General features: G+C 24.7%; 4 protein-coding genes across 4 annotated transcripts; 2 read left to right on the top strand and 2 right to left on the bottom strand.

Annotated features, from left to right (window-relative positions):
• Nucleotides 1-384: 384 nt before the first annotated feature.
• PVVCY_0500970 (formin 2, putative) lies at nucleotides 385-3,711 on the top strand (the record flags this gene model as incomplete). Its single annotated transcript, XM_037635017.1, has 7 exons — nucleotides 385-515; nucleotides 617-710; nucleotides 803-926; nucleotides 1,031-1,423; nucleotides 1,518-3,325; nucleotides 3,411-3,536; nucleotides 3,646-3,711. 7 exons carry the CDS (start codon nucleotides 385-387, stop codon nucleotides 3,709-3,711), a joined length of 2,742 nt encoding a protein of 913 aa, XP_037490204.1.
• Nucleotides 3,712-4,187: 476 nt separating this feature from the next.
• PVVCY_0500960 (conserved Plasmodium protein, unknown function) lies at nucleotides 4,188-7,487 on the top strand (the record flags this gene model as incomplete). Its single annotated transcript, XM_008627469.1, has 1 exon — nucleotides 4,188-7,487. One exon carries the CDS (start codon nucleotides 4,188-4,190, stop codon nucleotides 7,485-7,487), a length of 3,300 nt encoding a protein of 1,099 aa, XP_008625691.1.
• A 668-nt stretch (nucleotides 7,488-8,155) lies between these two features.
• On the bottom strand, nucleotides 8,156-11,656 carry PVVCY_0500950 (conserved Plasmodium protein, unknown function; the record flags this gene model as incomplete). Its single annotated transcript, XM_037635016.1, has 1 exon — nucleotides 8,156-11,656. One exon carries the CDS (start codon nucleotides 11,654-11,656, stop codon nucleotides 8,156-8,158), a length of 3,501 nt encoding a protein of 1,166 aa, XP_037490203.1.
• Nucleotides 11,657-13,076: 1,420 nt separating this feature from the next.
• Nucleotides 13,077-14,534, bottom strand: PVVCY_0500940 (conserved Plasmodium protein, unknown function; the record flags this gene model as incomplete). Its single annotated transcript, XM_008627467.1, has 1 exon — nucleotides 13,077-14,534. One exon carries the CDS (start codon nucleotides 14,532-14,534, stop codon nucleotides 13,077-13,079), a length of 1,458 nt encoding a protein of 485 aa, XP_008625689.1.
• Between the last annotated feature and the right edge of the window lie 462 nt (nucleotides 14,535-14,996).

Here is a 14,996-nt window from a genome sequence, read left to right as displayed (position 1 = left end):
TCACGCTCAGCATTTGTTTTGGATTTTATAATTAAGCATATTATTATATTTTTCATACCTCAACCCCATAAGTACATTTAAATGGGGTTAGACTGATTTCTTTTACAATACCTTTCAAGAATAGTCTGAAAATTTAAAACGAAAAAAAAAATTGAAAATCTAGTTTAGTACTATCAGAAAGTTGATCCATAATCTGTTTTATTGTGTGATATATATAACAATTAAGTAGTAACAGAATATGTAATTTTTTTTTTTTACATATTTTTTATAACATGTCAAGTATTAGCACCACAAATTAATAAGTTTTAGTTTACCGAGACATTGATGAATATATTGATATAAGAAACATAATTATTTATTTTATCTACAAAATTGAAAAATAAAATGAATAGCACATTTAATGATAAAAATAGTTCCCAAGTTAATGTTTTAAATACTTCAGAAACACCAGCATGGTCTACTGATCGAATATCACTCTCATCGGAGGAGTACATGTACTATGTCAACCTGTTTAAGTAATGAAAAATAAAAATAAAAAATGATGAAAACTGTTTAAACATTTATATTATGCTGCCACATTTTTTATAATGCTTCTATAATTTTTCACATTTCACAGCTTGAACGATAAATATGAAAATAATTATATTGATAATAAAACAGCATCGTCATTTTTACAAAACTCTGGTTTATCCATTGCAGTTTTACATTCAGTAAGTTTTGGAAGTTTGAAAAAGATTATATAACATATAAAACGTGTAAATTGTGTATAAGAAATGAGTTTATATATTTTTTCACTTTTTAGATATGGGAATATAGTGATATTCAAAACAAGGGATATTTAACTCTCGAAGACTTTTTCATTTGTTGTAGACTCGTTGCGCATGCACAAAATGGAAATCCTTTGAGCTCCGACTTGATCAATACTCGTAAGAATGGAATAAGTCATGAAATTGCAATGCATTCATCTATACAATTTCTATATTTTTACATTTTCTACATTTTCTACATTTTCTACGTTTTCTACGTTTAGAACCGCCTTGCCTGCCGAGCTTTGACATAATACGGCATAAGTCCTTTTCAAACATTTCAAATATGGAAGGAACAATTGAATGGAAAATTGGGATAGCAGAAAAAGAGGATTACAAAAGAATTTTCAAAACATTAGATATAAATAATGAGGAAAAAATAGAAGGAAATATTATTAGAGAATATTATTTAAATACTTCAAACATATCAATATGTGAACTTATGCAGATATGGAATATATCTGATTATGACAATGATGGATATTTAGATTTTAATCAATTTTGTATCATGAATAAAATTGTTGATGTAAGAAAAGGAAAGGAAATAAACATTCCTTTATCTATCCCAAAGCAGTTACTTAACTCGATAAACCCAGACCACAAGCTCTCCATGAATGGTAATTATCAGAAAAACTATATGTAATGCTTTTTATTTATGTGTTTTCTTTTTTGAAGTAATTAATTTTGATCACCCTTTTCACTTGTTTACAGATGACACTACATTCAAGCGTACTGACAAAGGAATGAAGACCCATGAGTCTGATAAGTTGTCTTACGTGAATTTATTAAAGACAGAGAATGATGATAAAGAAGAGAATAAATATGAACATCTTGAGGATATAGAAAATGAGGAAAATAGTGATAATGAAAATAATTCAGAACAAGGAGAAAATTACGGAAATACAGATAATGAAAAATTAAATATGGAATTTGATTTCTTTGAATTTAAAAATGAAGAATCAGATAATAGCCATTATGAAAAGAAAAAAAAAAAAAAAAAAAAAAATATAACCAAATCAAGTATATTTAAGGATAAAAGTGAAGAGTTTTCAGATTTTCAAAAAGAAGAGGAGGAAGAAGAGGAAGAGGAAGAAGAAGAAGAAGAAGATGAAGAAGTAGATGAAGGAGAGATCATTCAAGAAGTGTCAAACGATGAAGAGCATGATGAAGAACATGATGGAGAACATAATAATGAACTTTTAATAGTAAATAAAAAGAAAAAAAAAACAAAAGATAAAAAAAAACATAATACAAGTGTACCAAATAAAGAAAAAGAAAAAAAAAAAAAAAAAAAAAAATTTGAAGAAAAAACAATGACATATAATGATGAGGAATGTGGAATTGAAGAAATGGATGTCGATCAAAATCCAAAACATGTAAAAAATGAAAAAAAAGATGAAAAAATGAAAAAAAAAATAAAACAAAAAGATCAAGGAGATGAAAATTGGAAAGAAAAATGGAAAGAAAAAATGGAAGCAAAAATAAAAGCAAAATTAAAAGAAAAAATGAAAGCAGTAATGGCTGACCAAATAATGACTGGAAGAATAAGTGAAAAATTAAGTGACATAGCATTAGAAAATATTCCTGATAATGAAATGGTTTTAAAAAATAAAGATAGTGAAAGTAATGAATCTCGAAGTAAGTTATGGAGAGAATTAATGAATCAATCTAAACTAGTTAAATTTAATTATGGTAGTTTAAAAAATGTAAATATTGAAAGTAAAGATATATATAAGATTGAAGAATTAAATAAAAAACTTGAAGCAGAAAATACGGAAAGAAAAATAAATATAGAAAAACAAAAAGATCAAGTTAACCGACTTTCTTATATATATGAGCATGAATTAAAAAGACATCAATGCCTTAAAGAAGAACGAAGAAATTTAGAATTTTTAAATATATGTTTATATAAAGATATAAAATATAAAAAAGAAAATATAAAAAATATTAAAAAGGAAATTAAAGAACTTATAAGTGATATAAATAAAATAAATATTGAAAATTTAAATATTAATAAAAGTTATATTCAAAAAGAAAAAGAAGTTAAAGCAGCAGATCAAAAAAGAAAAGAGTTAGCAGAAATTATAAATAAAGAAAAAAAAGATTTAAAAAAAGATGAAAAAAATTTAATTATGTTAAAAAATATGATATTATATTTAAGAAAACAAAAATCAAAAGCTCTAAAGTTACAAGATGATTTAAAAAGTAGATATGATGTTACAAATACGGACTACCAAATGTTGATTAAAAATGTTTTCCATCAACAAAATAATTTAAATACTATTGTTAATAAACGGTTAGATTTAGAAAAGGTAAAAAACCAACAGATTGTTTTGTTTAATTCTTTATCTAATCAATCTATATTACTTGATTTAAAAAATAAATATCCTCAACTAAAAAAAACTCTTGAAAGTCAACCCAATCCCACCTTCCCAATTCAAGACACTCTTCTCCATGACCCCTCCCAAAACTTACAGCGAAAATATTTTGTCGACAAAAAGGGTATCCCCAACGAGCCGGTAAGTCATTGCCATTTCACCAGTTTGTGATGTTGCATATAACTTTGTCATTTTACTTATAACTTTGATACTTCCCCCTTTGCAGAGCCGTGAAATTAAGTCCACAAAAAAAAACGTTAAAAACTTTGAAAGCATGAAGAATGGGGACAGTGTCGATATTTTTTCCAGCCTCGATGAAATGGACTCGATTGAGGACGCCCTGGAAGACGAGGTAAGCCATCGTTGTGACAAAACAAATATTAATAATGCATCTTAACAATCAGATTATTTGCTTGGTTGTTCATTCATGCATGGATTTTTTTACATTTTTTGCTTCTTAGAATGGTAGCTCGAATGAAATGTCACTGAAGGACGGTAGCCTCAAGAGCGACGACAACAGCCCATAGTGCTTCCCTCAAGTTTGTATAGCACATGCGGCAATGTTTTATTTTTTTTCACTTTTTTTTCACTTTTTTTTTACTTTTTTTTCCATTTATTTTTTCCATTTTATTTTGTTTGTTTTCCTTTTTAATAACAACACACAACATTACCGCTTATCATTCCGTTAACTAATTTTTTAGCATTTAAAATTTATTTTAAAAATGTAATATTTTTTTGTGCTTACATGGAATATACACAAAAAAAAAATATAAAATACTTATTTAATATTACGAGATTATTTTTATTGTTGATAAAAAAAAATGTTGAGAAGTATATATATATGTGAAATAAATGTGGTGAAAGAAATTTGATCGAATGTTTATGCCTGTAGGTGATGCAGGCAGTATAATATGTCATAGAAAAAATATTTTGTTTCATTTGAAATATTTATAGTGTTGTTTATACATATTTGTATAGAATATATTTATGAGATGATGGTATTATGGGTATAGTTGGTATTTTCCGAATTAGCAGATGCTATTTTGCAAAATCCAAACGAGAGAATGTAGTACCACTATATGAAAGAAAAAGTCGAGAGAAATTTAAAAAATTAAAATTATTAAAAAAAATAAAAACAAAAAATTTATATCTTAACAATAATGTGATAAATAATCTTATTGTCAATAAAAATAAATTACGGAATATAATTTCTAAAGATAGTTTTCAAATTTTATATCAACCTAAATATAATTTATTTGATAAAGAGGATGTTGAAAAAGGTGATACTAATTCAGACATAAATCCAAATGGCTTTCTCTCTATTTTAAATGAAATATGTTTATCTGAGAAGGCAAATGAAATGGTTCTACAAAAATTGGCACATGAAAATGGAGGTGAAAATGGGGGGGAGAATGAAAGCCGAATAAGCAAACTAAATCAAGACCTAGTGACTTACACACATTTGAAAAGTTTTTATTACTTTATTACAAAAAAAAATAACAATGATATGATTAAATATGTAAATAATATTAACTTGCTAAAGTTATGTATTTTTATGAACACGAAAAATGTTAGAAACTATCTGATTGAGAGTGAGTTTTTAAAGAGACTATGTAAGGAAGGGGGAGAAGAAGAAGAAGAAGAAAATGAAAAATTTTATTCTACAAAAACAAACATTTTCTATGTCTTTGAATTTTTGCATCATATTGGATTAAATAATGTGAAGAGGGAAAGAAATGGGGTAGCAATACCTGAATTGAATAATTTGTTTATATGGTCCTTTTCAAAGTTGGAAAATTTATATACATTATTATTTACAAATTTGACAAATAATTTAATTTTAGAAAATAAAGATATTATAAAAATAGTATTATTAGGAGATAAATATTTATATTTTAATAAAACCATATTTAATTATTTAGATAGTACAATATCTATGCGTTTTGAAAAATTTGATGAACATGACATAACATTTATATGTAAACATTTAAGTAAAATATTATTTTCTATTTCAATAGCTATAAATAATATTAGTTATAGCCAACAAGTTCATAGACTTATAAAAAGGTATGTGTGTAAAGGTCTCATATTTTCAAACAAAACAAATGTAGAACTTATGGAAAAAGAAAGTTATAAAGAAAACAATATTACAACTTCTCAACAAATAAAAGCATATAACAGTTTTAAAGATTTAATAAAAAAAAGTTCCTTTGCTCATACTTTAAATTGTGAGCTTAAAAAATGTGTACATGAATATAAATATTATAACTTAATTGATTTATTTGAATTTTATACAATATTTGAAATAAATAAAAAAGGGATGTTAAAAAGGTTTATAAATGAAATTGATAAATATATAAATATAATGAAATATGGATATCATGCAAAAGCATTAATTTTATTTAGCTTAAATAAAAAGTGTTTAGAAGAAGAGAATGAAAAAGTTGTTAGGAGATTAATAAGAAGAATACCACATATGTTAAATTTTTATTGGCCTATTGAATTTGTGATTGAAACTATTATTGCTTGTTCATATTTTGAATGTAAAGATAAAACATATAAACAATTATTTTTATATTTAAAAAATAATATTAAAAAATCTATTCATCCAATTGTTATAATTAATTTATTAAAATCAATGTCTATCATAAATAAAATTAATTTTACTATTTTCCATCAAATTATGAATTATATAAAATTTGATCTCAAAAAAAACAACAATATTAAAATAAATATAAATTATGTTATATACATGTTAAAATATATGTCCAAATTAAATTACAACGACTCAGAATTTTTCTATTTTTTACTATCACAAAATAATGTCTTTAAACAAGTTAAAGATTTATCGAATGAGTCTCTAGTTAATTTATTTTATCTTATACATAAAAATATTGATCACTTGAAAAATAAAAATGATTTTTTTATTAATAAAATATATATCAAAAACTCAATAGCCAATTTTTATATAGAATATATATTTTACCTCATATTAAATCGAGAAAACTTTTTCCATCCAAAAATGTTAAACACAAATGAAAATAATTATACACATATGGAAGAAAGAAAATTAAAATGGGAAATAGGAATAGACAGACATGTAACAAAATTTGTTTTTCATTATAATGAAACAAATAATCAATTACCTTTCAATAAAAAGGAAAATACAATAACATGTAATAAATTTATGTCCTTAAATAATGAAAAACTTGATGAGAGAAAAAATGGAAAAGAAGATATAACACTATCTACAAAAGATAAAGAGCAACTATCAGCTCTCGAGTTTGAAAATATAAAAAAAAATACAACTAAATTTTATGATAAAAAATTAGAAGAATTTTCTTTCGATATTAACACGTTCATATATTTTTTAAAAGTGTGTGCAGATTTAAAAATAACCAATATAAATATTTTTTATTACTGTGTAAATTATGTACATGGTCATTTAAATTTGTTTAATAATAATGATATCATAATTTTATTACAGTTTTTTTCTGAACAGTACATAAATTTTTTTTCTTCCATCCAAGAATTTCAAATTCGGATATTATACAGTTATTTAAATGAAATTTTAAAAAAAAATATTTTGCATATACATGATAGTCATTTACCACGTTGTGCCTTTTCAATGATATCATTTTATTTTGTAGAAATTGTTTTAAAAAAAAATCTATGTCCAAATAATATTGATTTAGTTGAAATGTCAATGGTTATGTTGTGTAACAAAATAAGGGGTGGATTACAAATATTTATCGAAACATACGAAACAAATGAGGAGAAAAAAATAACCTATGAATTGCTAAATATCATATCACAAATGCTACAAATGTTATACATGAAAATGGAACGAAGGATGCCCAATGAATTGTTTGACTTTTGCAAACATATTAAAAAAGAATATTTTGAAATAAATGAAGACATAACAAGCGAAAAAGATCGAGCTAGCCAACAATTTACTCTTTTTTTATCTGACTTGTTCAGAAATAAAAAAATAGCTCATTTTGTAAAATATTTTTATTATCCATACATGATTGATATTGTAATGGAAGAGGAGCCAAATGGAGAGTCCCCTACACACAAAAATAAAGCCTTATTTGTAATTGACAACCTTGACAATTTATACTTAAAAAATGTGCAGGTAACCAATTTTTTCGAAAACCTGGGTGAAAACGAGATTACTTACGAAAGCGGGGTAACTACTTGCTTAAAGCCATACTATTTTTTGAGGGAATGGTTTTTAAACAGTAGTGGTTTTTCCGTTTTGTATGTATCGATGGATGATTGGGAAAAGGTGTACAAATAATAGTATTATGCCTATAGTTTGTTTATATTTTGCATAACTATTATGTAGTTTTTTAATTTTTGCCTATATATTTTTTTTAAGCCCAAAACATTTTAATTATTAATAGACGATTTTTATTGATAAGATATAGTGTACATATGTAGAAACTTCATTTAATTTAAAAAGAAAACTATAAATCAATAGGCACTCAAAAATGTTAATTGTTATTATTATTAATAAAAAAAAAAAACTAAATCGTACGTAATTATATATATATATAATATATGTATTAGCGATAAATTAAAAATATTAAATTAAGAAAATAAATGAAACGATATTTCACACATAAGCAAATTAAAAAATTGCACGCATGCCCTCTATATATACACATATATACATAATATTATCGATCAATAATGCATATTATATATATCATACCATTATTATATATATATAAGTAAAAAATAAAAATATAAAAATGTTACAAGGTGCGGAAGTTTTCGGAATAAATTAAATAAATTTAATTTGTTTATTATAAATTATCATACAAAATGGTGATCAAATTGGTTTTCTTTTTTTTTTTTATATTTTTAAGTTCATTTACATATAATAACAAATGAACAAAAATATATATAATTATTTTAATTCATTATTTTATTCTTTAATGCTTGATATTCATCAAGTTATATTTAAGCATTTAGCCAAGGTGCTGGAAGTCCTTGTGCGATGGGTATGCTTGTTTTTTCTCTTATAGATAAAGAAATACCTCGATTTCCATTGGCTGTTTTTCTTTTTGTTATCAAGCTAAGTAATCTAACTATTATTAAAACAAAAAGAAATACAAATAAGAATACAATACAAAAAGTTATAATAATATAGACTTGATCATTAATTAGAGATGCTCTTAGATTTTCACTATTTGTATATTTATTTATGTAACTAGCAACATTATTCAATGTGGCGTTTATTTTATCGGAATTTCTTATATTTTTAAAGTATTTATTATTATTGTTGTTATTTGTAATAAGTCTTGGATCATTTTCTTCTTCATCATATTCATCATCATCATCATCATCATCGTCGTCATCATCGGGGAAAGGTTTGTTGTCACTTACTGATTTTGTAATATAATTAAAATTATCAATAAAGCTTTGATGTTTATTATTAGAAAAAAATGGATTTCCTGTAAATATGTCGTTTGGATCTGCATTAAATAAGTTTTTGTTTGTTACTAAGTCTATATTTTTTAAATTTTCGGTTTTTGATTTTGCTACTTTTTCTGGTTTTGCTGCTGCTTGAACTCCATGATCAATTTTGATGTAAATTGGATCTTCATGTTCACTAGATGGATCTGCATATTCGTTATCTTCATCTAGGTTATCTTGAATGTTAATGTTTTCATTGATAGCAAACCCATCATGTTGAGGTTCGGGGTTTGATGTTACTCCAAGAGGTGTTGCAGGTACAGTGTGTGTTATAGGCACAGTATGTGCTACAGGTACGGTAGGTGCTGCTGGTGTAACAGGGGCGGTAATTGGGTTTGTATTTTCAGGAGCAAATGAAGTGATCATAATTTGATTGCTATCATGTAATGCTACATGTTCATGTGATTGCATTGAGTTTAATCCTTTATTTAAAATTTCCATAGCAACAAATGGATGTATATCTCTTAAATTTAATATATTTAATTCTGGATTTTCTAAAGCAAAAACTTCTAATGGGTATCTATATGGAGCCATGTATTTTTCAGGTATATCTCTCCATAAACCAGCACTTGAGTAATTTGAATTAGCTTGTGCTAATATTGCTTGCTCATATTCTTTTTTGATTATAGGTTCTTTATCACTTCTATGCTCATAAGAAATATCAACATGATTTACATTTTTAACATAAATAGCACCTCCAAATTCAAACCAGCCACCATATTTATGATGGATAGATATATCTTTAGTACATTTGCTAGATGATTTTAATAAGTTTTCACATTTTAAATGTTTTGTTATTCCTGCAATTTCACCTAAAATATGTGGATTAATTTTTGCAGCATTACTTTCAAATTCTTCTATATAATTATATACAGATACAATTGGTTTTATATCATCATTGTCTGGGAATAATTTGGTTTTAACTTCTTCTAATATTTTAATTACATCATCTACAATTTCTTTTAATATATTATCAAAGTAGTTTTGTTTACTTGTGCTATAATTTTGACTTTTAACAAATTCATCGACAAAGAAATCTTTATTTAATAGGATAAGGAAAATATATTCTTTTTCATTTTTTAAATTATAATATTTAGATACAATTTCGTTATCATATCCACTAGCATTCATGTAATCTTGTGCAGAAACAATAGTAACATCAAATCCTCTATAAGATAATATTTTCTTCATAATAATTTTATGCCATGTATTTTCAATATCAAAATGATATATACCAGCTGTATGTTCATTATTTAAATTTGTAGATTCATCAGAGTTACCTTCTTCTGTTTCTTTTTGTGCTAATTCTAATTCTTTGTATTCCTCATATTTATTATATCCAACGATTAAATCAGATGGATGTGGTAATTCATGAGGTAAGACCCCTAATAAATCCCATAAAAATAATTCGAGGGAGTATCTCCAATTTATGAATTTATTGTTTGGGAAGTCTCTCCATAAACCTAATACATATCCATTTTGATATTCTCCTGGATTTTTTTTAGCAAGTAAATTTTTAAATTCAGGTAATAAATTATGTGGTACAGCATCATTAGATTGTTCACCAAGGGTATCTTTATTTTGTGAAGTATTTACAACTTGATAGTCATATCCATTTACTACAAATATTCCTAAGAAATGGAACCAGCCACCATATATTTTATGCATACTTACTTTATTTTCTTTAGCATCATCTGTATAAATTGTTTGAGTTATGTTTGATAATTCACCTAATAAGTTCATATCAAGTAATTTATTTGATGTATCTTCAGCAAATGAGTCATTTCTATATAAGTATTGATATTTAAAATTTTTGAAATATAATTTTTTTTTCAAATTTTTAATAATTTTATTCATAGCATAGGTGAATTTAGTTTTAATTGCATTTTCTTTATTAGTAGAATATATTAAATCTTGTAAAAATAATTTATTTCCTGTAACAACTAAGACCATAGTATTATCAGGTAAATTGATAGTGGCATATTGATTTGGATCTACTTCTTTATTATATTCACCAACACTAGTGGCACTAAAATATAAACCATTTCTATATGCATAACTATTTTGTATTTCATTTAAAAAATTATTTCTAGGTTCTCTAATCCCTTGTGTTTTGTTTGTTCTGAAGAAGTTGAAAATATTATTCCATCGGCTCATGCTCATTTGTTTTTTAAATGCTTTATTAAAATCTAATGGTTCTTTAAATGAAGTAAATAAATCATAGTTTTGATCGACATTTTCAATTTCATTTTGTACAGCATCTTCGATATCACTTATTTCATTTTCTGCACCATTGTTAATCTCACTTATTTCATTTTGTACAACATTTTCTACAGCATCTTCAATATTGTTAATTTCATTTTGATATGCATCTTCAATATTGTTAATTTCATTTTGATATGCATCTTCAATATTGTTGATTTCATTTTGATATGCATCTTCAATATTGTTGATTTCATTTTCTACAGCATCTTCTTCAACGGGTTCTTGAGCTTCATTTATGGCATCTTCTTGGGTTTCTATTGTTTCATTTACATTTTCAAGGTTCTCTTCAGTTTTATAGATGATGTCACTATCTAAGTGTGCGATGCTGGATGGGTCGTCAATATGATTTATTTTGCTTTCCTCGTTAGCATTCTCTACATTGTCAGCATTGCCATCATTTTCTATGCCATTTTCATTAGCAGCATTATCTATGCCATTTTCATTAGCAGCATTATCTATGCCATTTTCATTAGCAGCATTATCTATGCCATTTTCATTAGCAGTATTATCTATGCCATTTCCATTAGCAGTATTATCTATGCCATTTCCATTGCTGCCGTTATCACTTGAATAGGGTATTGGCATATCAACAAAATTGTTTAATAGGTCGTCATTGTTGTAATTTATTTTGTTTATTTTGGATTCGACAGATTGGGAATCTAAATATACGCATACAATAAATAAATTAACAATCAGCAAGAGTTTTTTCTTCGATATCATTTTCCCCGTTTTTTATATTTTGCTTTATTTAAATATATAATATAAATAAAAGAAACATATGTTATACTTTATTATATAGAGCTCTTTTAAAGCTAGCAAGGGGTACAAAATTTTTAAACGTTCTTATAGCATACATATGGTATATATATTTAGTTATTTATTTTTTTGTTGGTTTTAAAAAAAAAAAAAATTACAAAAAATCATTTACATTATTTTATAATAATTATGGGGAAGGGTTTTTAAGCATTCCTCTAATTATTATTATTTTTATGTAAAATAAAAATAGAAAATTAGAATATAAAAATATATGTATTAAAGAACGATATATTTTTTAAAATTAATTATATATAAATTAAAATTATTTTATAAATATGTATAATTGGAAAAAAAAAACAATTATTAGTATTTATAAAAAAGCAATTACATTTTTTTTATTTTTATATTTTTAATTAATAGTAAAAAGGACATTATTATTTATGTTACTATAAAGGAGTAGGCACAATAATAAAATAACAAAAAATATTTTTTTTCCATATAAAAATATATATAATTACAAAGAAAAGTAACGGAAATACAATAAAAATAGAGGCAATTTAGGATATATATATACTTGTGCATCAACATAAATTTTAAAATTATTTTTTAAATTTAATTTAAAATAATAAACTTATCGTTACATATTATAATAATAAAATAGTATCTTGTATCAGTTTCCTCTCTATATATATTTTTTACTTGCTTATAGTAATGCGCGCATACATATATATATATGCATACAATAATAAAAATTGAGGAACCAATAAATAAATAAATTAATAAATGCTAACCCGGATTAATATAAATAAAATTATTACTATAAAAAATGTTTCTTATTTTATTTTATTTTATTTCAAGCATTTCCGTTAGCGTGAAAAGTGTTTTCATATAGTGCCCTCCGTCAAACTACCGTGCATCATATATATATCCGTCAAAATTAAAAAATATTTTTAAGTGTACAAAAATGTTCACCATTTTACGGCTATTTCATATTAAATATTATGTACGCATAATATATATAAGTGTACAAAAATAATGAAAAAAAAAATGTCAAATAATTTCCATTTTAATACTTATTTTTGTAAAACATATAATTTTTTAAATAAAAAAAAATCCCCAAAAAATTATGTAATAATAATTACTCTATTTTTTTGAGGGGTTTATATTATATTAAAACTGTACGCCTGTAAAGATAAAAAATATTTTATATACTAGGTAGTACTAGGTATTATTTTTTTACCCTTTTCAATTTGCCTGAACAGCAATGCAGGGGTAGCTGTTGATATTTGTTAAGAATGAAAAAAAGAAACAAACATAGGGGGAAATGGAAAGTGGAAAGGGGGAAGTAAAAATAGGGGGTCAGGGGAAAGTGGAAAGGGGGTAGCTAATTTTTTTTTGAACGAGCGTGGAGAGGTTTTTGAGTAGTGAGGGACTGTATATATGAAAGTCCCTTGTTGTATGTATCTTGTCGTGTCCTTGTTTTTCGTAGCATATTTTTTGTATAAATAGAAGGAAGTGCTTTATCTAAAACTTGTTCATAATGTTCACTCTTATTCATATTATTCCATACTTCAACTAAAGTATTAATGGCTTTTATTTTGCTATTATAATCCCAATGCTTAGATCGTTCTAAAACTTTAATAGCATGTATAACATTGTCTCTATATTTAGGATCCTTTGGTAATGAATGAGAAACACATTGTAAGTTTGGGTACCTCATATGTGCTATCTCTTCATCTTCTATATTTGCAGGTTTATTATTTTTAATACCTCCAATATATTTTTTTTTTATATTAGTTTTAAATGATTTAAAATTTTCAAACGGATAATTTTCAAATGGATATTTTATATTTTCAGGCAATTTTTTTAGTATATTATTTATTAAGATAGACATATCTTTATATTCCATTTTATTATTACTTGATTCATTTTGTTCATTTTTGTTTGTTGAGTTTGGACTCCCTTTTTGAATTGTATCTAAAATGGTGAGGAACGTATTTATGCTTAGTTTGAACTTTTCTTGGACGTTATAGTTGTAATGTGTATTGCCATGAAATGAGACTAGGGGTTCATATACTTCAACCGGTACATCGGCACTATTTATTTTTAAAATGTTTAGACTTGTTTTTTTATTTATATAATTTTCTATCAAACTTTCATCATAACAATTCTTTACATGTTCATGTAATATGAGATTATGTAAAGAATTTTTTAAAAGCATATATGGATTGGTATATACACTAAATTCGTTTATTAATGCTGGTTTGATTTTTTCTAAAAGGTATTTTTTTATAGAATTAATCATAACATAATTAAAATCATTACTTATTTTATGTTTAGTAATATATTTATTATTTAATAATGAGAATGCTTTACTATAAATATATGCTTTATAGACATCCTCAACAAGTGTATATTTTTCAATAGGTTTTAATTCTTTTTCTTTTTCAGAACATACTAATTCTTCATATTTATTATCTATTGTAAATTCATTATTAATTTTTTTTTTGACATTTTTTGGTTGTAAATAAGCTGGTTTTCTTAATTTTAATAATTTAGCTTTCCTTTTATTCTCATATTCTTCTTTTATTTCTTTTTCTTCTTTTTTTTTTGTAAATTCATATATTATATCTATATTTTTTTCTTTAATATTTTCTAAATGGCTATTTATTAATTTCATTCTATCTTCTTTTCGAAGGTGTTTATATCGTTCTACTAACTTTTCAATAATATCAACCTTCTTTTCATTTTGTTCGATTTCTGTGTGTATATTTTTATGTCCATACCTACATATTGTCAAGCTGTTTTTTTTAATCCTATTTTTTAGCACACAGAAACGCATTGCATAATCACTATTTTGTTTGAAGTCCTATATCGTCCTTGCTTTTTATATGTTCACATAATAGGAGAGCATTTATTTATGCTTTTGGCTTTTGACGTTTTAAAGAAATAACACAAAATATGAACAGTACATGCGCATTTTTTAATACACATCGTATGGCTATCCTTGTTAATATTGCTAAATGAAAAAGCCAATATTGGGAAAAAATATAATCCCTTGGGAAAGTTGTATACACTTTGGTATTGCATAAATTGTGAAATTAAGAAGTTAGCTTTATATTTATTATACTTATCCATACAAATATGTATCACATTTGCTTATTTATATGGTAAGTATTTCTTTATAATTCCACCTTACATTTCGGATTTTTCTATATTTTTTTTTTTTTTTTTTTTCTGACTTTTCGAGCTATTGTTAATAATTTTTTTCTTTTTTGGTAAATTATTTGGGGTGCTTTTTATT

The sequence above is a fragment of the Plasmodium vinckei genome, assembly GCF_900681995.1.
Source record: "Plasmodium vinckei vinckei genome assembly, chromosome: PVVCY_05".
Taxonomy (NCBI): Eukaryota; Apicomplexa; class Aconoidasida; order Haemosporida; family Plasmodiidae; genus Plasmodium; species Plasmodium vinckei.
The sequence above is the reverse complement of the archived record's forward strand: the minus strand, read 5'-3'. Positions and strand labels throughout refer to the sequence as shown.